At 35.6% G+C, this 24,947-nt stretch overlaps 1 protein-coding gene across 1 annotated transcript in view; it reads left to right on the top strand.

The window, feature by feature from the left end:
• Positions 1 to 24,708, top strand: part of RAB4A (RAB4A, member RAS oncogene family) — a 45,289-nt gene extending 20,581 nt beyond the window's left edge. The window contains exons 2-8 of the mRNA XM_072647476.1: positions 10,876 to 10,956; positions 12,367 to 12,481; positions 17,727 to 17,789; positions 18,948 to 19,102; positions 21,395 to 21,490; positions 23,101 to 23,242; positions 24,071 to 24,708. Of these exons, the coding sequence (XP_072503577.1) occupies positions 10,876 to 10,956; positions 12,367 to 12,481; positions 17,727 to 17,789; positions 18,948 to 19,102; positions 21,395 to 21,490; positions 23,101 to 23,216 (626 nt within the window). The 3' untranslated portion in view covers positions 23,217 to 23,242; positions 24,071 to 24,708. The remainder of the gene's footprint in view (positions 1 to 10,875; positions 10,957 to 12,366; positions 12,482 to 17,726; positions 17,790 to 18,947; positions 19,103 to 21,394; positions 21,491 to 23,100; positions 23,243 to 24,070) is intronic.
• The last annotated feature ends 239 nt before the right edge of the window (positions 24,709 to 24,947 follow it).

The following is a 24,947-nucleotide window of genomic DNA, read 5'->3' as shown; positions in this document are numbered from 1 at the left end:
TACCAGGGTCCCGTATCTAGCCATCCATTCACCCTAGGTTCTCTCTTTCTCCACTATCCTTCTCCCTCTTCATCAGTGAATTTAACCGTGATCATAGAGAAGTACCCCTAACCAAACATCAGATGTTCTGGGTTGGGCCCTAGCTTAGACCAAGTATGGAGCATAAAAATGCAATAAAAATAATTTTATTTGTGGTATGGTTAAAAAGGATACAATTCCTAGTTAAATATACTTAATACACTACCTCCTTCTACATTAACAACAATCAGCAAGAGTCAGAAGGGGTTGCATCCCTTTAAGGACAATTGGAATCCCATTAAAATTTCCAGAAACTTGATTGCCTATAGACTGAGGGGTTTTTTTTGTTTGTTTGTTTTCATCCCAGAAACCTGGAGTCCTCATTCTGCCCTCTGTCTAAATTCCCATAGCATGCTCAGGGTTGTCCTCTTGCTCAAAAATTTCCCCTTTATACTTGCTTTTTTTATTGTAGCTCTAGAACTTAGCATGGTGCTTGGCATAGTGTATAATATGGAAATGCTTTTCATTCATTCATACCTAACAAAAGAAAAGGTCTCTTAAAATTGTTGGTGAATATTACACATAGCCACAAGCTGATAAATTAGAAATCCTAAGTGAAAATGAATGGTTTTTAAAAAAATTCAAATTGTTGAAACTAACACAATATAAAATTGATAATTTTCCCTATATTTATTACAAGTCTATTCTGATCTCTAGGCTTCTCCCCACAGAATTAGTTTATGGATTAATGGTTTTCTGATATAGCTCATTTTCATTCCTCATATTGTCCCCTATCCTAATTTAGAATCTCATTATCCATTTTCTAGACTATTGTAGTAATTTCATAACTCGTACCTCTCTAACTTCTCCCCTCTTAAAACCATCCTTCATAGACCTGCCAAAATAATCTTTCTAATGCACACATTTCACTTTTACTCAGCCCCCAAAGCCTGTAGGGGCTTCCTGTTACCTAACTAATAAAATATGAACTTCTTACCCTATTGATAGAGCCTTCCTTACTCCAAGTGACAGCATTTCCAGTAATATGTTAAATAGAAGTGGTGAATGAGCACTATTGGTTTTGTTTGTGTTCCTAGCTAGCATTTAAGTCCCTTTATAATGTTCCATCTTGACTTCCTGAGTTTATTTCATACTACTACCCTACATTCTATACTTCACCTAAACTGTTCTCATCCTTTGCTACCCCTGCACCTCTGTGCATTAGTTCTGACCATTCTTTCCTTTGCACTTAGCACATTCTGTCTTATGCTTCATTGTGTATATGTCTAAACTTTAACCTCTTAGACTGTAACCTTACTGAAGCTGTGAATTTAATTTTTCATCTTTGTAGTCTTAAGATCTAGTACAATGTCTTTTCAGATAGTAACGTTTAATAAATGTTGAGTTGCACTAAAAAAGTTTTCAAAGGATAAATAATCTTCATATTCAATAAAATATTTCTAAATTTCCAAAAATGGTATCCCCAATTATGAGACAAATATGGTATTTATTTTTAAAATTTAACACAATTAATTAGATTCCACGTAAATAGAATAATATATATTTTACTAGAGACAATGAATTTACCAAATTGCCATTTGTAAATTAAATAAAAAATCAGTTACATTCCTACAAACTAAAAACAAACAGAAGATACAATTTTTAAAACACCCATTTGCAATAGCAACAAACACATTAAAAATTTGAGTATTTACATAGAACAAACAAGGCACATGAAGAGAAGTATAAGACTTTAATGGCAGAAATAAGATTAAAATGGAGATTTAAATTTGCTCCAAGTTGAACAGACTCTTGTAGTAAAGATGATATTCCTCAAGTTTATATATTTGACACGTTAATTAAAACTTCATTGGGGTTATTTATAGAATTAGATGAAATGATAGATTTATGTGTCATAATGAACAAGTAAGAATATCAAAATGGAAAGAATAGGTAACAGGAACTTACCCTGATAGACCTTAACATTTGTATTACAAGGCAGTGATTTCCAAAGCAGCCTAGAAGTAAGTTAAAAATAGGAAGTAAATGGACTAGAAAAGAGGTTTCCAAAATTGATCCAAGCATATGTAAAAATTTAGCATGATAAAGTATGCGAAACCCCAACTCCCTACTGGCTGCCTTACCTTACCCTCCATTCATTCCATCTCTCTCTTGTCACTCAAGTCATCTGTTACACCTCAGCAGTTGCTCCATATTTCTGCCTGATACCCTGAGGCCAGACTTCTTTATCATGAGAAGACCTGGCCTCACCACTCACTTTGCTCTGCCAGCCTGGCCCTTTAGGGTGATGACAAACCAACTTGGACTTGTTCTTAAGTGATTAATATATTCCCACCCTGTCATACCCTACCCATCCCACTGATTCTTAACCCACATCTGTCATTGTACAAATTCTGTTTTCCATCCCTCACTGCCTTAAGCCACACACACACACACACACACACACACACACACACACACACAACAACAACAACAACAACAACAGCAATGTCCCACTCTAAAGCTACTGAACCCTGGTTCTGCACTGCTCCAGAGGTAACAAACTTGCTTTCAACTTTTCTTTCCATCTTCTTGCATTCACTGAAACCTGATTGTCTGCTTGGCATAACTTCCCTGGCCACTCTTTCCAGCACTGGTTACACTTTCATACCCTAACTCAGAGGTCATAGTAGGAGAATTGACCCCTATTTCCACTTCCAGACTCTTCCCTCTTCTACTCATCCCTTAGTAACCTCTCGTACTTTAATTTTCATTCATTCTCTGTCACCCATTCAGAATTCTGGTAGCTGACCTCCAGGACACGATCCTTCCTTCCTCAGTGAGTTAAATGACTGGCTCACAATCTTTCTCTTCTCTTCAGTTGCTGGCCCTCCCGCAAGGAGACGTCAACATACATACGGAAACTTCTGACACTCAAGTTTTCCAATTCTTCAACTGACTCATTTCCTATGACTTACTTCTCCACTCTGCCTCAGCCACACAGATGGTCATGCCTTTGTTCTTGCAATCTCCCACAAGTGTTCCACTGCCATGTCTGATCATCATCTGTTACCACTACAACTTCTCTTCTGCTTTGCAACCCCAGGCCTACTCTTCATCTTTACCTCAACCTCCAGTGACTCCACCCTTCAGTACTTTTCAACGCTGTCACCCTTGCACTGGGTACACTTTCTTCCTTTCCCTATCATACATTTGTTGATTTAGTTCAACTATCTGATGTCTTCTCTCCAGTCTCTTACTCCCCTATCCTACCATTGATTGATCTTTCCCTCCCAAGCCTCAGCTTTGGATTACACTCACCATCTGTTGCTTTCATTCTTTTACTGAATCACAAAAATCACAAAACCATGCTGGATCTACTACAAATCTATGTTATGTAATACTAACTGGGCCATCACAATAACTAGACAATTGTTTTATACCTCCCTAATCAATTAACTGTCCCACTCACTATAATAGCTTTTCCAGACTTTTTCATCTCTCCTCTCATCAAGTGAGATTATAGTTATGAAGCATTTATTGCAGTGCCTGGCCCATAGTAGGCATTGTATAAATGCTTATTCCCTTCCTCCTTCTCAAATGTCCCGTGACTATCTCTACCTCCACCCTCTCAACTCAGAACCTTGCTTCATATTTCACTGAAATAATTGGGGCCTTTTCATAAAAGCTCCCTCTTCTCTCTTCATTTCACATCACTCAGATGCCTCCTAGTAATGCCCTCATATGTTGCATGAAGATGCAACCCTTTTCACTACCAAGGAAAAACCTGCATGGACAAGTGATCTTATTCCATCTTGTTCACTCCAGCAGATTAATTCATCATCCCCACTCTCCTACTAATCTTCCCTGTCTCTACTGGCTACTTCCCTCCTATCTACAAACAGGCCTATGTCTCCTTATTCTCAAAAAACCCTTCCTTTATCCATCCATTCCTGCTAGCTTTCATCCTATGTGCTCGCTTCCTTTTTGTGACTAAACTTAAGAAGACACTGGTGCCTCCACTTCTTGGCTTCTCCCTCTCTTCTGACTTCAGTCTGACTTCCAACCTCATTGTTCACCTGAAACTTTCTCCAAAGTTACCAATGATCTTTTAAGTGCCAATTCTAATGGCCCTTTTCAGTCTTCATTCTTCTTTCTAGGTTTTGATGACACTTCTCTCCTGGCTCTCCTACTTAAGTTCCTCAGTCTTCTTTGTAGGATCTTCATCTAAGTGCTGCTTTCTAATAATGATGGTCTCCCAAGGTTCTGCCTTGGGCCTTTATCCTCCCTGTATATATTTTTGCTTGGTGATCTCATTAGCCCCCCAGATTTCATTTTCATCTCTATTCAAAAGATTCTCAGATTTATTTAACCAGCCCCAACCTTTCTGCTGACCTCCAGTTTCATGTCTCCAGGTTTCTATCAGACATGACAAACTGCATATACTGTAAACTCCCAGAACGTAATACGCACAAAACTGCAGTCATGACTTTCCCTTCCTCCAGCCCTCCTCCCCTCTTCTTAATATACCTATCACTGTTGAATATACAACCATCTTCCCACACATGCAACCTAGGAGTCATCCTTGACCCCTCATCCATATCCAGTCAGTTGCCAGTTCTTGACCACTTGACCTTCATAAAATCTTCCATATTCATCCCCTTTCCTCCTCCGGCGCTGTCACCACTCTGGTTTAGGACCTCATCATCTCACATTTGGATGGTTACAATAGACTTCTGGTTGACTTCCCTGCCTCAAGTCTGCCTCCAGTCCAATCCATCCTCCACAAAGCTGTTAAAAATGTTCTCCCCTAAAGCACAAATATGTCCCTGTCACCTTCCTACTCAATAAACTCCTGTGGCTCCCTGTTACTTCCAGAATCAAATATAAAATCCTCCGTGTGACTTTTAAAACTCATAATAACCAGTGGAGCATACAGGCATATCCATTAATTATTTCTTGCCCTTGCTATGTGACACCCAACCTCTTTTTTCTAATTTTTTTATTTTATCTTTTACTTCTGTTGTAATAAGTTTTTTACAAGGTAGTATGCTTTAGCCTACTCTTGCTCACCATATGCTTCTCCATTGCCTTGTGGGTGGCCTGCAACTTTGGAGCCTGTGATATTTCTGAATGGAAATGATATCCATTTCTCACAACAGTAAGAATATTGATTTTTTTAATGGGTCTCTCTCAGGGAGAAGCATAAAGTCTTAATAGCATGACAGTTTTCTCAAGTGCAATCTAACCCATTCTCTTATTCAGTTTGGGGATCAGTTACTTTTCCATTTGCAACATCTATCTAAAATATGAATACTGATGAAACTTCTGTATGGATTATCTAACTGAAATATCCAAAAGTACTAACTCTGTTGTTTCATTGTGTCATACCAATGATCCTGGGAACTCAGAGGTTGATAGCACAGAGAAAGCTGTACTGTGCTAAAAAAGGCTTTGAGGATGGTCCTGGCAACAATGTCTGCTTTCCATAGACCAACATATCTAAATATGTATATTCTGATCACCAGTATACATCCCTTTTAATGATGAATTCTTTGGCCATGACAACCCATGAAGCCAAAAAATAAAAACTAATATAAGAGGGCTCTATCCTTTATGACTCCCTACTGTTTCTGAAGAAATGGTGGCAGAGTAACAGGAAAGGATTGAAGGATGATAGGAATCACACAGTTTTTAGACAGTCTATAAATGCCATTAGAATCACAGGTACTCTAATGAGAGATACTTTGTGACCAACAAGTGGATCACTGCTAGAGGACCTGAACCATATCAATCTTGATATTCTTGTTAGAAATGAAATAAGACAAAATAAATGTAGTGAAATGGAAGCATGGCTCATAGATTTTCTTCATAGAAGGAACTGACATTTTATTTTTTTGTATATACAAAGACAACAATATTAAACATTGTTTAATAGGACCCCATGGAGATTTGGTAGTCTCATATTGAAGGAGTCCGTAGTAGGCATTAGTAAAAAGACCACCATGAAGATAATTGAAACTTTTGTACCAGTGTCTGTTAAAGAGAATGAGGAGGGAAAAATTCTATGAAGAACTCAGTAAGACCCTTCAAATTATATAAACTAATACATACTTTAATACTCGGGAACTTTGAGACAAAGGTGAAGTCAGTGAGGAATACACTGGAAAGTATGGCTCAGGAGCAAGAAATGAGAGTCTAAAGATTTGAAGACTATATATAGAAGATTTGTGTACACATGTACATACATATACATACACGTATGTGTGTGTTTCATGAATACTTCAAAAGGGGAGATGAGCATGAAATTACTAAAAATGAATGGGCACTGATATGGGAATCTATGTGGTCAGACCATTGATATATTTTTGTGAGAGGAAAAATCAGAGAGGGAATAAAGATGATAAGATGTATAAGTGAGGCTACTCCAACCTTATTTATTTAAATAAACTATTGACTTCAAAGAATGGTAAAAATCAACACAGCAAAAAGGCCAAACAAGTCTAGAAACTACTTTATCTGGCAAACAATTTTTCCAAGTAGGAATATAACATTCAAGGGAAATATCAATTTAGAATATAAATTTGTATGTAAAAATCTTAAGTGATGATGGTAGAATTTTATGCATATTGTCTCATAACAGCCAACATTGAATAGAGGATAGTCTCACTCTCCACTTGGTTTTAGAGCCAGGAAGACCTGGGATCAAGTGTCTTCCTGACACGTACTGGCTATGTGAGCCTGGGTATGTGACCTCTCTGTTGACTTTCAGTCATCCTCATCTGGGCATTCCGTATGCCAGTGATATCTAAAGTTTCATTCCTTTATGAAACAGAACCACTGAAAGGAAAAAGAAGTTTAAGGAGTGTTTAGCAAAAGATCCTTCAAGCTAGATCGTTTCATGGAGATTTTAGGGATGAAAAGGAAAGGTCAAGCCACAGATGGGGAGGGAGGAATCTGTTAAGATCAGTATAACAAACTATTTTCTTCTTAATATGACAGTGTAGCCACCAGATTTGTGCTCTAAAATCAGTTTCCAGGGTGCTAAAATCTGGGTACACTATAGCTACACAATTCCCCTTATTTACATTTTAGTAATCCTATCAAAAAAAGAAATGAGCTTAGTCTGGCATGACCTGGTCTTGATGAAGCCATGTGGCTCTCTGTTTTCCCTGTCTCCTTTTCTAGGTGTCCACCAACTGCATCTTTAATGAGCCTTTCTAGAATTTTCTCAAGAATCAAAGGAGAACTCAGTGGTCTATAGTGGGCAGATTGTTTTTCTCTTTCTTTTGAAAATCAGAACCAGAACCTTAGCCATTCTTGTAGCACAACTCCTGATTTCTGTGATCTTTTAATTACTGACAGTGGCTAAGTAATCGTATCTGTCAGTTCTTTCATTTTAGTATCCAAGGATATAGTTTATGTGGACCAGGTGACTTGAATTCATTAAGAGTCCCTCCCTTAATCCTCTTTCCTGCACCCCCTAATTCTTAATCTACACATACCTCTAAAAGTTCTAGCCTTATCCTATCTGCTCGCCCTCTTATTTCTTTATAAATTTAGAAATTTTTTATACCATTCTGTATGTGTATGTTTCCTCTTTAACCCAGTTAAAACTTGTGAGAGTAAGGTTCCAGCACTACCAGCCCTCCACTCCCACTTGCTTGTTTTTTTCTTCTTTTTTCAAACTACCCTAATTGTGACAGTCTTAAGAGTACTGATAAGATTTTCATATATAAGAAGTAAACAGTTTGACCTTATTGAGTCTCTTATAATTGGTCTTTATGTTTTCCTTATGTTTCTTCTGTATCTTATATGTTAAATTTTCCATTGAGTTCTGGTCATTTTGTCGCAAATACTTGAAAGTCTTTCAGTTCATTAAATGTTTTTTTTTTTCATTTAGGATTATATTCAGTTTTGGTCACAACCCCAACCCTTTTGCACTTCAAAATACTATGTTCTAAGACCTGTGGTCTTTTAATGTAGAAGCAAGCTGTTAGATTTTGTGTGATCCTGATTATAGCTCCTTGGTATTTAAATTGTTTTTTTCCTCGTTGCTTGCAGTTTTTTCTTCCTGACCTGAGAGCTTTAAAACTCGGCTATAACATTCCCATAAGTTTTCATCCTAGGATCTCTTTCAGGTGGTGATTGGTAGAGTTTTTCTATTTCTATTTTACCCTCTGATTCTAAAAGTTCAGGGCAATTTTCTTTAATAATTTCTTGGAATATTGTATCAAGACTTTATTTTCATTGTAACTTTTAGGTAGTCCAACAATTCTTCTATTGTCTCTCTTCCATCTGTTCTCCAGATTAGTTGTTTTTCTAATAAGATCTTTCACATTCTCTTCTATTTTTTCATTCTTTTGATTTTGTTTTATTACTTCTTGGTGTCTTATAACGTCATTAGCTTCCCCACATCCAATTCTAGTCTTCAAGGATTTATTTTCTTAAGTTTTTGGACCTCTTCTTTCAAGTTGGTTGACTTTCTTTTCATAATTTTTGTGATTTTCTTGGATTGTTCTTATTTTTTTCCTATTTTTCCTCAATCTCTCTTATTTGATTTTCAAAATATTTTTAAAGTTCTTCCAAGAACTCTTTGACCTTGTAACCATTTGACATTTGCCTTTGAAGTAGGAGTGGCTTTTTTAGCTTCGTTACCTTCCTCTGAATATGAATCCAGATCTTCTTTCTCCCCGTAGTAGTTATGTATTGTTGAGTTCTTTTTCCTTTGCGTATTCATTTGTATTTTTATTTTTCTTTTATCTGCTTATTATTGTAATCGGACTCTAGTCTTGAGGTGTGGAGAATGGTACCCAGGTCACAGTTCCTTCTTTCTGTTATTTTCTGAGCTTTGTTCTAGGTACCCAGCCTCAAGCACTCCTCTCCACAACTAAGCCACAGGCTAGAGCTACCCCAGCCCTACTATCCTGAAAATGCTCTTGTTCCCTGGTCCCTCCAAACTTCAGCTCTCCCCTCTGCTCTGGAGCAGAAATCAGGAACTCCTCTCTCCTGCCAGGACCCACAGCCCAGCAGGGACCCTGTCCGTCTGCTACTGCACTCACTGGGCATGTGCTTGCTTGCTCCTTCTTCCCCACAGCCTGATGCGTCTGATCAGCACAGCAGGACATGGCATCCTGATATAGCAGAGGGTCCTTCAATCTTCCCCTACTCAGCTTTCCCCCACACTGTGAGATGAGAGTTCCTGAGGCCAAGGCTGCAGCGCTACCCAGCTGCCCCCAGGGCTTATTGTTTGTTGATTCAGTAGAATTGGCCTGGAGTGTTTGTACTTCACTCAGGTCAAACCTCCACTGCTGGAGGTTCTCTCAGGTTATCTTAGGGGGACAGCTACTTTACCACTACTTTACTTCTGCCACTCTATATTCACTGAGGAAATGTCCTGTCTTTTTTGTGGAGGAACTTCAGAAAGCCTGGAGTTTTCTGACCTACTCTGCCATCTTCCCAGAATCCTTTTTCCATATTCTTTATCACTCTTGTCACCTAGCCAGCCTGGCTTCTGTCATCTTTCTAAAAATCTGAGTAAATTGGTAAGTTCTATGTGTGTCCACATTGTTCTCTTCAGATAAATTCCCTTTTCCTGCTCACTGGAATTATTTTCTATTTATTCTTCAGAATTTGATGTGCCATACCTTTTGTGCTGACTTCCTCTCACTTTGATCATTGGCTTTTACGTATCTTTGCTCTGAACTTTCCTTATAATGTACTTTTCCAAAGTTCAGGGTGAATATCAGACTATAACCAGACTTCCTCTTCTCTCTCACAAATTCTAGGAGTTATGGTCATTCCAAGGAACTTACATTGTATTGTATGCATATATTACATGCATGCTCACAAATAAGTAAATACAAAATATATGCTAAGTTTTATTAAAAAAAAAAAATTCAAGGAGAGAGCACTAACAACTAGAAGGGTCAATAAAGCCTTCATGTAAGTGGTAGCATGAATTTTGCATTAAAGGAAGCTAGTTATACTAAGAAGTGGAGGTGAGGAGAGAATACATTCCAGACCAGGGGTATCTATCATCTGTGCAAAGGGATGCAGATAGACTATGGCAGGGGTGGGGAAACTGTGGCCTGGAGGCCACATGTGGCCCTTTAGGGCTTCAAGTGCGGCCCATTGACCGAACAGAAGTTTGGAAGGTTCCCCACCCCTGGGCTGTGGAATATTGGAGGGGAGGGCAACAACTATTAAGCAATTTGGCTGGAATGGAGAATGGGTGAAGAAGAATAATACGAATTGAAACTGGAACTGTTATTTTAAAAAGCTATAGATGCCATGCTGATTATTGTATATTTTTTCCTAGAGATAGTGAGGTACTGAAGATTTTTGAGTAGAGGGCAAACCAAGCCAGATTTATCTTTTAAGAGATATAAATTTAACAGGGTAGGATTGGATATTGATCCCTGCCTGGCCAGTAGAGTGGTCTTGCATTGTTTTGCCTTTTTTGATTTTCATAATTATGTTACTATGGATTCTTTGTTAACTTCTTTTGTTGATTTTTGTTTGTTTCATTTGGACCTTATTGTTTTGGGGGTGAATAGCTTTTAGAGAGAAGTGGGTTTATCTGGAAATTTTTCAGTTGCCAGTTTTACTGGTAATGTATAAAGTTAACAAATAATGTGGTGTACCCAAAAATGTTATCTTGTATTCTTTATTCATGAAATTTCATTCAGATTTCATCATTTTTCACACAGTTTTAGGTTGAAGGAAGCTAGAATTAAACTTCATTCACATTTTCCCCTTTTCATTTAATTTCATACCATATAACTGTAGTCCAAAAACACGTTGATAGTTGTTGCTTTGAAATAATTTTTTCATATCATCCTTTTTATCTTTTAGATTTTTTATTTAAGTTCCTGGTAATTGGAAATGCAGGAACTGGCAAATCGTGCTTACTTCATCAGTTTATTGAAAAGAAATGTAAGTGATTATCTGTATGTCATTTGTTCATATGTGTGTGTTACATATATACTATTTTCTGACTATTTTATTCATATATATTTACAAAAGAACTTTTAAAATATTTTCCTGGAACTACAACTATGTTCTCAAAAGGATTTTGTTTTGTTTTTCTTTGAAATTGCATGAAAGAAGAAATTTATGATATCTGTTGCGACATTTGGTTAAGGGATCATAAAATAAATATTGCAGTTCTATAGTGAAGTTTCATAAGACAATATTGTGTTGACTGTGTAATCAAGTATTTATATTTCATATGTGTTATAGGCAACTACATTTTAGAGTTGAAATGAGATAAATAGACGTGGGGCAGAAGATAGAGTAAACTATGTTGTATTTTGACCCTATCTGGCCAGGTTTTATAGAAGAGATGAAATTTTAGGAGATTGGAATTTCCTGAATGGTGGTTTGAGGATGTAGGTAAAGATGTGGTATCTTTGGTTAAATTTGACAATAACTCAAAGAAAGAAATGGTTATGTATTAATAAATTAGGTTCTGTTTTTTAAGATGAGTAGAAGTTATAGGTTACAATGTTAAAGTTGATTTAGATACTTTGGCAAATAACTTTGAAAATTGTATTAGAGATTTTTTACTTAATCCTGACACTTAAAAAAAAAACAGAAAACAATGGCATCTCAGTGAATATACCCAAGATTTCCCAATTTACCACAACTTCCCCTGAAAACCAAACAACCATCTCAAGATGGCTCTTTTTTTTCTTCTTATCCCATTAATTTTAGGAGTCCCTCAAGGCCCAGTCATGGGGCATATCCAGTTTTCTCCTTCTATACTCATTTCAGAACAATTACTAGTCATGTCACTACAGTTATCACCTGAATATGGATTATTCTCAGATCTACACAAAAGGTTTAAAAGATGTTTTGCGAGATGTGACATCTTGTTCGTTGACATATGTCTTCACAGTTTGAGAATATCTAAATTTGTTCAGTAGATAAAGTATTGGGTAAGAGTCAGCTCCTCAAAACCTAGACTTGATAACATTTGATTAATCACTTTGGTCAGATTTAATAATGTTAAGGAAAAGATTTAGCAAATCTTTGAAGGTATAAACTGTGTATTCTTTCTTAAAACATAGCAGAAAGTTGATACATTTTGTTGATTGTTGTTTAATTTTATCAGCAGGCCCTGTATATTCAATTTTTATTAGTATCTGCTGCCTGATTTTCAATATTTAACATAAAATGTGGGAACCGAACTTACTTTGAGAATAATGAATAAGACCAATATTCTGTACATGGAATGAACTTAGTGAAAAAATATAACATGGTTTCTTGTTTCATGAAACTTGCAAAATGTGTTTTCTAAATGGCCTAAAATTTAATTTTTTTGTGTTTGTTCTTTTTTTTTAGTCAAAGATGATTCAAATCACACTATAGGTGTGGAGTTTGGTTCAAAGATAATAAATGTAGGTGGTAAATACGTAAAATTACAGATATGGGATACAGCAGGACAAGAACGATTCAGGTATTTTAAATTTTTATTTAAAATGTTTTTGTTAGAATTAAAGCCATTACTTTTCCTTTTTCAGCCTCTCACAAATCTACTCCTATAATCAGCTATATTCTTTCAATGCATAGTTAACTTCCTTGGAGTAAGTTTAGAAATTTCCACCTCAGGGAACTCCTTCTTTAACTTAAAAAAAAAAAAAACTACAGAAATTCAATTTTGTTTCCTGTAGCAACAGTTTACTAAAGGCTCTCTTAGTGCTATGAAAATGAATGCACCACTAAAAGGACCTGACTTGTTCCTCGGGAATATTTTAATTACTGGAAGACTCTCTTTCATTCTAATTTTACATAAAAATGGATGCATTGCTTTCTTTCCCCCCTATAAATTCAATCTATTTTTTCTTGGCATTTTTATTAAGATAGATTCCAATCTGAGGGTTTAATAAAAATTCCCTTTTCCTCAGGATATGTATTAGGATCATTATTCCGTGAAATATCCTAAGCCTTCTATATTTATTGTATTATATAATTATAATTTATATTTATATTGACCTATCCCTAAGAAACTGTAAGATCTAAAATCATCAAAGATTAAATTACGTTCATTATACTATATTAATATGGAAAAGTGGATTAAGTCATATAGTACATTGGTCCAGATATAGGAGTCTTGTTCAGTCATGTCCAACTCTTCATGACCCCATCTGGGCAAAGATACTGGAATGGTTTGCTATTTCCTTGTCCAGCTTATTTTAGAAGAGAATGTGAAACTGAGGCAAATAGGGTTAAGTGAATTGCCAAGGGTAACACAGCTTAGTAAGTATCTGAGGTCAGATTTGAACTCAGGAAGAGAAGGCTTCCTGACTCTAGTCCCAGGACTCTATCCACTGCGCTGCCTAGCTGCATTTAGGGCATATAGGATATGTCCCCTAAAATGAGGCCTTTATAAAGGGATAGGATATACTCATATATTAGAAAAAATAATTCCGTAGAACTATGTATAAAAATGCTTATTGTGGAAGATTTTGTTTTTTTCTTGGATTAGAGAATCACAAATGTTTAGAGATAGAAGAACCTTAGGGGTCATCTAGTTCAAACTCCTCATTTTATAGATAAGGAAATCAAGGCCCAGAAAGGGGAAGAGACTTGCCCAAGGTCCATAGCTAATAAATGTGAGAGCCAGAATTTTGAGACCAGATCCTGTGAATCTCAATTCAGCCCTTTCCCCACTGTTTTGTGTTATTACTTTTCTTTTTATTAAATGGTATTTTATTTTTCCAATTATATATAACAATTTTTAACATTCATTTTTAAAAAATATTGACTTCCAAATTTTTCTCCTTCCCATCCCTTCCTCTCTCCTTACCCCATTCCTCAAATGATAAGCAATTTGATAGTGGGGTATACATATGCAGTTATTACTTTTCCAATTCAAATAAAAATGTTTTATTTGTTTTTATCATTAATCCTTTCTTCCACTTCATTAGATTCATTGTTTTCTTATTTCCTTTCTTCTCAAAATATGAGTGATAGTGTCCTGTACAAGTCAGACTTGTTGGGAAAGGTGGGTTGCCAATATTGAGAGCATTCACTTTATATTTTCAACAAATATTGAGCCAGAAAATTTAGTTTTACAAAGCACTGTGAACATTCAAGCTAATTTTTAATTTTATTAAACAAAACTATAGATCATATTTAACCAAGACCAATATTCTGAGGTGTTTAAAATTTTATATACCAAGTCTGTGGATTTTTTTTTTAAACCTCCACTAAAGTCCTATTCTAATGCTTCTTCATAGTATGAGGTGAACTTCATTCTTAAAGATGTTAGTAAAATAAAATGTAAGTTCTGTTACGTGCTACCAAGTTGAGAAACTTTTCAGAACAAAATATTCAGTAGTGGACTTTATCTCTATTGTCTGAATACCGGCCTGGCTATGATGGAGTGACTTATCTCCTGAGTGATGAATTTTTTAGTCCCAGCCACTCTTAAAGACCACCTGTTAAGGTGTAGCTGAATTTGAGCCCTCACCAGTGAAGGGCATAACCCACAGCAATGAAATCACAGATCCTTGGAGTGTTGAAGTGAGTTTTTTTAAAAAGACTGTCAAATTTAGTACCGTATTTAAAGGTAAAGTATTACTAAATAATTACAGCCTAACAAATAGCCAAAGTTGGAATGCTGAAATTGGGACTTGGTATTTAAAAGTAATACCATTTAATTTTAGCTAAAGAAATTAACACAGACATGGAAGTTTTCTCAAGTATTTCCAAGATAAATCTTTTAATGCAGGTTGAATTATCTTAATCAAGGACATAATTAATATATTAGGTAAAACAAACTGGATGAAAAACATGATTATCCCAATGGATCTTTTCCCCAAAGTCATTAATGTATTGGAATATGCCATCCTGGGGTGGGGGAACTGCATTTTTGCCATAATATACTGCAGGATTATCAACTACAGATTATGGAATTTTTTTAATGAAAATCATTTTAGTCATTAAAAGAAGAGTTTTTTGATTTTGAAGATGTTCAATCATCATTCCTTGTACTATCTAATTTCAACACATGATACTCCTGTATTTCTGGAACGTTAATATATTTTCCCCTACTTAAAAGCATATCAGAGGTATCTTTTCTGGCATTTCCTGGCGTTTATTTTGGCTAACCGTTATTTATATTAGTGGTTTATTAACATATTGAATTTTTTTAAGTTCACTGTGTCATTTGTCCCATTATAATATTATAATATAATATAACGTACATAATATAATATTATATAATATAATAATTTCTTCAGCATGCCAAATCTTTTTATTTTATCATATAAAAAGAACTAACCAGACTTTCTAAACTAATATCCTTCACAAGTTTAACGAATATTTAATATACGTTAAAAATTTCACGTAGAACCACTTATCAGAAAGACATTTATCAGATACTCAGTTTACTTTCCTGTGTTGGAACCTATTGTATCCAGTGACTTGTACACAATCATTCAGCAGTCACAGCCAAAACTAGGCTTACAAGTAAGAAAATTTCATACAAAGAGCTATAAGAAAATTTGAGAAGAGGGAGATAAGATAACTTTTATCTGGAGTGTTTGGTGGAACGCTTTGTAGAGAAGATGGCACCTGTAGAGAAGCTAGGCCTTGAAGAAAGAGAACAATTTCAGTAGGCAGAGAGGTAAGGGGAGTAACGTTCCAGGCATTAGAGATAGTCAGCTGACATGTACTGAGACTAGATAAGACTGGTTGAAATTAGGAAACAACTAAGGGTGGGAGAAGGGGGAAAAACAGAGTGAAATAAAAATGGAAAACTAAAGTAATTATCAGGCATTAAAAGCCAGAAAAAGAAATACTTATTTTAACCCAGAGACAGTAAGGAACCACTGAAGATTTTTGAGGAAGGAAAAATGGGTGGTACTTGTATGATATGAAAGATTATTTTGGCAGTTGTATTAAGTTGGATTGGAGAATGAAGAGATTGGAATCAGAGCACCTGGGAAGCTATTATAATAGACCATTTGAGAAATGAAGGTCTTTAAAATAGCAATGGCAAGGTGAGTAGAAAGGAGAGAACAGACATGATAGAGATTATGCTGATAAAATAGACACAACAGCTGATTGAATGTCACAGATGAAGAATCCAAGACCAACTCCAAGGTTCCCTCCTTAGGTGACTGGGAAAATGATATCACCAACAAAAATAAGGAAGGTAGGAATAAGAGACAGCTTTTAGTGGAGGAAAAGTGACCAGTGCTCCTGAATGTGATTTTAATTTGTGTCTTTCCTTTTTAGAAAGCTAAGGAACTTTCTCTTATAAAAGGAGATTGCTTTTTGTGACATGCAAAAGACAATGGGAACAAAGATAATACTTTGTATTGTCATAGCTCTGAGGTTATTTTAAGAGAAGCTTTGAATAAGATACTCTTTTCTACCCTCCCACCATCTTCCATTCTCCATGACTTCTCTACTCCAATAGCACTAATAGAGTGTAAGGATAGGAAAGACACTCTATGGTATATGAAAGGTGGGAGAAGATCTAAACTCCCTGCCTCTTTCGAGACTTAGGTGCTTAGCAGTTAGGTGTTTGGGGGCTGTTTACAAGATTTTGAACTACATTTTGTATGGACCACACCCAGCATCTGACTCTTCACTTGACTGAGATTAACTTGCCAGATTTACGTACTACAAATACTTGAAAAACTAGCAGCTTTCTTTAATCTCTTAAATTTAATACCTTAATTTCTGCACTAGGAAAAATGATAGAATTTGAAAACTAATTGGATGTGAGGGAGAGGAAAGAGTCATAGATAATTCTGAGGTATCAAGCTTCAGTAACTCCAAGAATGGTGCTATCACCAAATAGAATTAATCAAGCTTGGAAGAGGAAAGGATTTTAGGAGAAAAAAGATGGCCACTATTCTCTCATGTAATTTTGATCATGTGGCTATGACTTCTGAATTTCACAAGCACTCTAAAGCCTTTTAGGGAAGACTGAATGCTGGAGCATCAAATCAATCATTGGTCTTATCCATTGCTGATATGAGCAATTAAACTTTTCCAACTATAAATTAACAACATTAAAACCACTTTCTTTGTGGATATGGGACAGATTTCTTGAAAAAGGATTGAGGAAGTGAATCATATTTTAGCAGCTTAAGTCGATTACTACTCCTTATAAGGCTAATCAAATTTTGAAAATAGTCTATAGTATATGTATGCTTGAAGTCAAAATACTAATATTTCTTGCTCTCTGCCTAAGTATAATGTCTTCTGCTCATTTTAGAAGGAATTTCAATTGGTCTGGCATGGCTTGTTCTTAACAAGAAAAACGTCTTGGTTGTCATGAATAATTCTTGGACTTCATGATGTTTTAAGAACTGGTTTTGTTTCCAGAATTTTCTTTCCCATTTTTCATGATAGGCATTTTTCTAGCTCTTTTTCTGTCTTTAAAGAGCTTCTCTATATGTAGCTTCTTGAAATATCTAGCTACTTTGAAGTAACTATGTCTATTTCATAAGCACAGAGAGAATAGGGTTGCTATTTAACCATGCCACCTTCCTAATGTTGATAACAAATGCATTGGTTCTTTCTTAGGAACGTTAAAAATAAGTGCTTCTGTAGTATATATCTTTATGATTTATAATTCACAGAGCTAAGAGGTAAATTTTTTTCTCTTTCTTTGAAAACATCTTATTTAGAACAATGAAAAATCTCTTGAACCTGTTAATAAAGCAATTTAATTCTTTTAGGTCTGTAACAAGAAGTTACTATAGAGGTGCAGCAGGAGCTCTATTAGTCTATGACATTACCAGGTAATTCAAAATTTATTTATAGGAAAAGAATGTGCTCTTCATGGTCTGCTTCCTGTAGTCTGAAATTTATGCATCTTTAGTTTCACAAGTTTGTGATTGATTTTTTTCACTTCAATTTGCATGATTTGGAACTTAATAAATATACTTGACTCTTCCTTTGTGGTCTCTGGCAAGTTACATCACCTTTCAGTATTTCTGTGCTTTCCTATGAAACATGGCATTATTTCAGTACACGTGGTATTCTCTCAATTACTATTCGTAAAATGTCTGTAGGTATATATACATTTAGATGAGAAAAGTGAGCATTACTTAATGCATTTCTTAACATGCTACTTTATGGTTCCCATATATGTTCAAAAAATTGACACATAAGGCCTCATAAGTAATCATGCTAATAATAAACATCCTCCTTTGTGAACAACATCAATTTATTGCGAGCATACAGAACAGATCAGGTACTTGAATACTACCAGAAAGTGGGCCCTGTCATTCACTTCCCACAATTTGCTTTCACTTAACTGCAACAAAAGGATTGGCAGTGTAAAGAGATTGTGCCTTTAGGAGTCCTTGCTTTTTAATTCCAACCCAAAAAGGTGGTACACCTGTCCAGACATATATTCACAAGGAGACAATTAAATATCATTGTTTAAATCACTTTTTAGCATATTCCAGTACTGATGACATTTATGTGATCTTTTTTGGCCCAGACTGAACTTACATAACACATTAGCAAAAAAAACCATTGAAGTAAGAAGAAATCAGATCCTTAATGCTAGAAGGATCAGTTGCATTAATTGATACAAAAATTTGCTTAGTCTTTTTCATTTTTCTCAAATTTCTAGTCCTCTTCAAGTCTAATAACCTGTGAACCAAATTCTACCCTTAGGTACGCAACTTCTTATTTCTTCTCTTCTCGATGATTACAGCTAGTTAGTGATGACAGAATACAAGGATATCAGATTTTTTCTTTTTTGTTTTTGTAAATTTTTTGTTTTTGTAAATTCCTATTATGGTTAACTAGTGTTTTGGGGATGTTGTTATGATAAGAATGTTAAATAACTATGACATCTTTTGAATGTTTTAATAGTATGCTTGATTTAATATTAAATTATGTTTTACAGACTTTATATATTAATTTTGGGATCTTATACTTTACAGCCGAGAAACCTATAATGCGCTTACTAATTGGTTGACAGATGCAAGAATGCTAGCAAGTCAAAATATTGTCATAATACTCTGTGGGAATAAAAAAGATCTGGATGCAGATCGTGAAGTTACTTTTTTAGAAGCTTCCAGGTTTGCCCAAGAAAATGGTAGGGGAATTATTAAATGCCATTTCATTTCCATGTTATATTTTTTACTAATATGATATGTATTTGAGTCTACTTGAACTGTTTTTATTATAATATTTTGAAGTTGTGGTAGAAAATGTAAGAAGAGAAGACAAAGTTCCTGACTCCAGTGCTTTACTGTATAGCATTAGAACAAAAGAGAAGGAAACTCATTAACAATAACTAGGCTGGTGGGAAAGGAGAAATGCCCAATTGGTCTAAGTGTTTTGCTCTTTGTGAACAGATCAGATAAAGTATTTGATGGAAAGAAGGTAACAGTGGTATAGAATGAATGATAGATAGCTTGAGTTTAGATGTTCTGAGCTGCAGTGTGGCTAAAACTGATTGGCATCTACACTGTTTGACACCCCTTTATATGGTAAGCCCCCAAGAGGGAGATGTTACCAGGCTGCCTAAGGAGGGGTGAACTGGCCCAGGTGCAAAATGGAGCAGGTCAAAGCTTCCATCTCAGTCATCAGTGAAGCTGGGCCTCTGTGTGGCCTCTGTATTTTCAGTCTGGGTAAGATAGGGAGTCCTGATCTCAGAAACAAAGGGAAAATCATAAGCACTGGGGACATAAATGGAAAAGATAGCCCCTGTTCTCAAAGATTGATCCACATTCTGATAGGGAAAGACAACATATAGAGGGGGTGTCAGCTGTAAATCAGATGAAAATGCCCCCATGATGTTTATGGTACAGCAGCAGAGCAGTGATAAACCATATCCCTTCCTGGTGCTGAAGCATTTGACCAGACTATAGCTTTCTTTTTCATGTCTTTAGTAGCTGTTGCTGTTTAGGAGGTAGGAACTGAAACTCAAAATGAAGCAGCTACTCTGTCACATGCATAAGGGTTAATTCCCTGGATGGCAGTTGCAGGGTGTGGGCTGGAAGTGCAGCCTGTGGTCTGGGGTTTACCTGCTGGTCATTGGCAATTGGTCAGCAATTGGTATTGATAGTGGCAAGAATGATGGTGGGTCCATTCCCAATGGTGACAGCACAGGGCTGGTGGCCTGCTCTTCCCAAGTTTCTTGGGCTCAGGGTCCTCGGTTTTCTCTGTTGGGGTTTAAAGGGAGGTAGTAATCAAGGTGGTGGTCATATAACCTTCCCTGATAAGGTTAAGAAAAGAATAGGAAGGAAGAAGATGAGAAGAATCAGATATCCAACCTAACCCTCTTCTTAGATATTGGATCCTATGCTCTAATTTATGTCAAGGATATACTTCAGGAGTTCAGCGTACTTGTTTCCAGGTCATGCCAGCAACCTCTCCTTACTCTTCTGCTGTACATCTCTTCCAGGGGCCCTTTAATATCTGAGGTGTGAAACATTTTACATCAGCTGAAGCAAACATTGAGCAAACAATGAAACCAGTGGTGGAAGATAGGTGAAGAAGAAAAAACCTCAGTCCTCCCCAACCCTTGGCCCAGTTAGTTTGGTGTTAGGCTTAGATTGTCCGGCCTGGCCACAGTGTCTTCACAGATACTATAGGGATAACATGAAGCAAGTTGGTGATGTTGATAAAGATAAATAACAAACTAAAAATAAGTAAAAAGTGAAACAGTGTGGGAAATGGTAGCTGTGTTTGCTTGACTTCTTTTCTAATTGAAGTCATGGGGTGATAGCTTTAGAATTGGAAGAGACCCTAAAGATGGTTTAATCCAGCTCCGCTCTGCAGATGAGAAAACGGAGGCCCAGAGTGGTTAACTTGCCCGAGGTCATACTAAGTGGTATGGGCAGAGTACAGATGGGAACTAGGTCCTTTGGCTCTTAATCCACTCTTTGGTTTCCACTACACCAAGTATGTTCACCTTTTCACGATCCACTAACTACAAACAATAAATGAGAATACCTTTGAAACGACTTTTAATGGTGAAGTAATATATCTGTGAAAAGTATAACTTTAGAAATAAGAACTATTAGTACCTAACTCTGTCAGTTATACAAGTGAAGTTACTTGGTAATTTTGACCTTGTTGTTGCTTAGTAGCTTCAGGTGGGCCAGACTGTGAAACTGGTATAACTTGTTAGATAATTTTGTCAACAAATTTTTCTGTGCTAACATATGGTGATAGCAGTTTTTATGTTCACAATAAAATAGCAAAGAAATGTAAATTTCACTAAAATATTTTTATGCTTGGACAATCTAAATGTTAGACCAGAAATTACCTTTCTATTGTTCATTTTAAGATAATATTACATACAAATTTGATAGTAGCTCAGCATCTGTCATTATTCTAATTTGGGGTTTGTATTTTGTTTTTGTTACATCGAATATAGAGCTTATGTTTTTGGAAACAAGTGCACTGACAGGGGAGAATGTAGAAGAAGCCTTTGTTCAGTGTGCAAGAAAAATACTCAATAAAATTGAATCAGGTAAAAAATTTTCATTTTACAAAATGTTTGATAAATTTGGCTCTATAACTACCCTTACAAAGTTATTTATTGTGTGTATATGTACTATATGTATGTATATATGTCATATATATTGTATGACAAGTATTGCTTATCAATGCTTCCAGGAGAAATTTAGGCAAACTTTACTCACCTAGGCTGTCAAACAGAAATTGCCATTAATTGGTTAAATGTGTAGGGTTTTGATCCCAATAACTTTTCGGTTCTTATAGTAAATGCCTTAGCCTTCATTTATGGTTAAGAGAGAATAAACCCTTTCAACTGTGGAGATTAGTAATGCTATATTAGCATAATATTGGCATTATACAACCCACCTCCAGACAGATGATAGATTCAGGGTGCAAAATGAACCGTGTTTTGGACATGACTGATATAAGAATTTGTTTGACTATGTAGATCTCTTATAAGGGTTTTTCTTTTTCTTATTAGTTTAATGCTTAATGACTGAACACATAATATGAAATTCTGTACAGGATAGTTTATTGCTTTACTAATCTATTCTTAGATCATATAAGTTTGTTATCTCATAAGACACCTCTGAAAATTAATTCCTTCTGGAAGATTAAATGGAATTTTGATATCACCTCTATATGTACATTCAAAGATAAAATCTAGGGTTCTTAACTATTATTGATAAAATGCTAAGTGGATTAGTCATTAAAGAAATATAATTTACCAGTTATTCCTTTTATGTCAGAGACCTTGCTCCATAAATCATTCTCTTCTCCCCCCTTTTCCCCTCTTTCTTCCTCTCAATCTTTCTTCCTTTCCCTGCTTCCCTTCCTCCTTCTCTTTGACCTCTGATCAGTTGCCATAGAATCCTATCGGTTTTACTTCCGTGATACTTGTTATATCTAGCACTAATTTCTAATTCCCACTGTCAATACCAACTATCTCAAGACCAAATTACTTCTTGCCTGGGCTTTTACAATTGTTTGTTAACTTGTCTTCTTTCCTCTAGTTCCTTCCCTCTCTAATCCATCCTTGTTAGAGTTATCAAAGTAATCTCTGTAATATTTATCTGTCTCATCATTTTCAACTTCCTCAAAAATCTTCAGTGACTCTCCATTGGCTAGGAAATAAAAGAGTCTCCTTAAATTAGCATTCAAGGCTCTCCACAGTTTGCCTCCAATTTTCTCCTCCAGTGTGATTTCAGAGTAGCACTAGCTACTTAGACCATTTGTCCTTCTTTGATTTCATCCCACCTTCTTCCAGTGCCACACATTTCCACATCCTGCTTGGAATGGACTCCCTTCACATTTGTGCCTGTTGAAATCCCATTATTCTTTCACAGCCTAGCTCAGATAATATCCTTTCTTTAAAGCCTTCCCTAAATTAGTCTCCTCCCTCCGACTAGAAATGATCCCTTCCTCCTGGACTCTTTTATGCCATTATGCATTTAGTCATATTCTAGTTTGTATAATAATTATTTGTGTACATATTTCCTCCCAACTCTTCATAGTTAAAAAATATATGAGGAACTCTGTTGCTTATCACCTTTGTATCTGCATTATTAATATACAGATAAGAGTTTTGAAGAATTTTTCAAACAAATATTGGTTGATCCTCAGGTGAACTGGATCCAGAAAGAATGGGTTCAGGTATTCAGTATGGAGATGCTGCCTTAAGACAGCTTAGATCACCTCGTCGTGCACAAGCCCAAAGTGCTCAAGAGTGTGGCTGTTAAAATTTTGGACACTATAGAAATCTAAGGTAGGTTTTGGCAAGAAGATAGCTTTGCTCATTCTTTTGAAGTTTTAACTGTAATCTATTCTCAAGCTACAAGGCTCTTTACATAGTTTACTGTCTATGAGTATGTTATAACTTCTGCATCTAGATTGTAGAAAATAAGGGGTCATATGGTAAAGAGCTTCGTGCCAGAGGCCCTTAGGGAATCCCACCTCTGTCACTTACTACCATAAGCAAATTATTTCAACGGTACCTCACCTTCTTCAGCTTTTGAGTAAGGGGATCAAACTAAGTGACCTCTGAGACCTCTTCCAGCTCTATATCTGTGATACTATAATCATATTCTGATAGAAATATGTTATAAATGTGTGAGAAATTTATCTACCTATCTCTGTTTCCCTAAGTGAAAAAGGGGGGTAGGGAAATCTTCCTTGATGCTTTGTCCTGGAAACTTACCATTAACATTTTATATTCTTACATACTATGCAAAAACTTTGGGGGGTTTTGTGATTTTCATTAAACAGTGAATCTTTATGTTTTAATTGCAAGTCATAGATTCTTCTGAAAAATCAACTTAAGCCAATTTGGTATCTGTCTTTGGTAAAACACAAGTTTACTTTATCTTTCATGAACTAATGAAAATCTGATAAGATCAAATCTCTTTAGCAAAAAGAAACCTTGTTTATATAGTTTTAAATGGAAAAGCAATTTTTATCAAAAGTTTTCCCTTTTTTCTTTGCTGTTGGCTGCATATTGTTTCTTCATACTCAGTTCTTACTATGGGACACATGCTAACCAAAATCTGTTCTAAAATGTATAGTCATGATTTGTTTTCTTCTTAATGTTTTCTAGCTCTGTATACAATTGATATTTGGGAAGCAACTGATGAAGCTTCAAGGTTCTGCCGTTTTTATCACGATCTTTCCACTCTGTGTCTGAAGTAGACCATTGCTGGGGGAAAAATAAAAGTACTTCAAGGTGTTATGCAAGATAGTCAATATGGCACAGCAGATTATATAATAAATCTAATTCAATGGACAATATAATTAGATGTATACATAGATGTAAAAATTTTCTGTTCCATATTTTCCTTTTCACTTTTGATTTAAACATTGCTGTATCCTGCCTGTATATACTGTAGTGCAGTAAGTTTCCAAAGCATGGTATATGATGTACGATATAATAGAATGTTGCACTAAATGCAGTTTAATATTTTTTTTAATCATATGAACTAAAATTTGTTAATTGTGAGGAGTGCTTTTTATCATCATGTTTGTGTTGTATTGCACATTTGGTTATATTTATGACCTGAAGTACAAAGCCACTGGCATTGATGGTCAGTGCATTTCCTATTTAATTTTTTTTTTTTTTTTGCCACATGCTACACAATGTTTACGTGATTTACACTTGAAATACAACGAGGTCGTTACTTTAAAGTTCACTAATATAAGAAAATAAAATTGGAAAATGATTTTTCCATTGAAAATGCACCTGTACAGGTTTCTGTTGGTTTTTGAGGTATTTTCCACACTTAGCCAAACATCCTAAACAAAACTATAATCCTTTGAAAAAAATTCATATGACCTTGGATCTTCAGAACTGTTGTTGTATGTTTCCACGCTCTTCTTTTTTCTGTCTAGTTTGATGACTAGCATCTGAGTCATTTACTTTGTTTGGGGGTCTGTTTAATCAACATCATCGCATCAGTGTCCCTGCTCTGTTATTATTT

Source organism: Notamacropus eugenii, chromosome 2 (genome assembly GCF_028372415.1).
Source record: "Notamacropus eugenii isolate mMacEug1 chromosome 2, mMacEug1.pri_v2, whole genome shotgun sequence".
Classification (NCBI taxonomy): domain Eukaryota; kingdom Metazoa; phylum Chordata; class Mammalia; order Diprotodontia; family Macropodidae; genus Notamacropus; species Notamacropus eugenii.
This window is presented reverse-complemented; position numbering and strand designations above follow the sequence as displayed.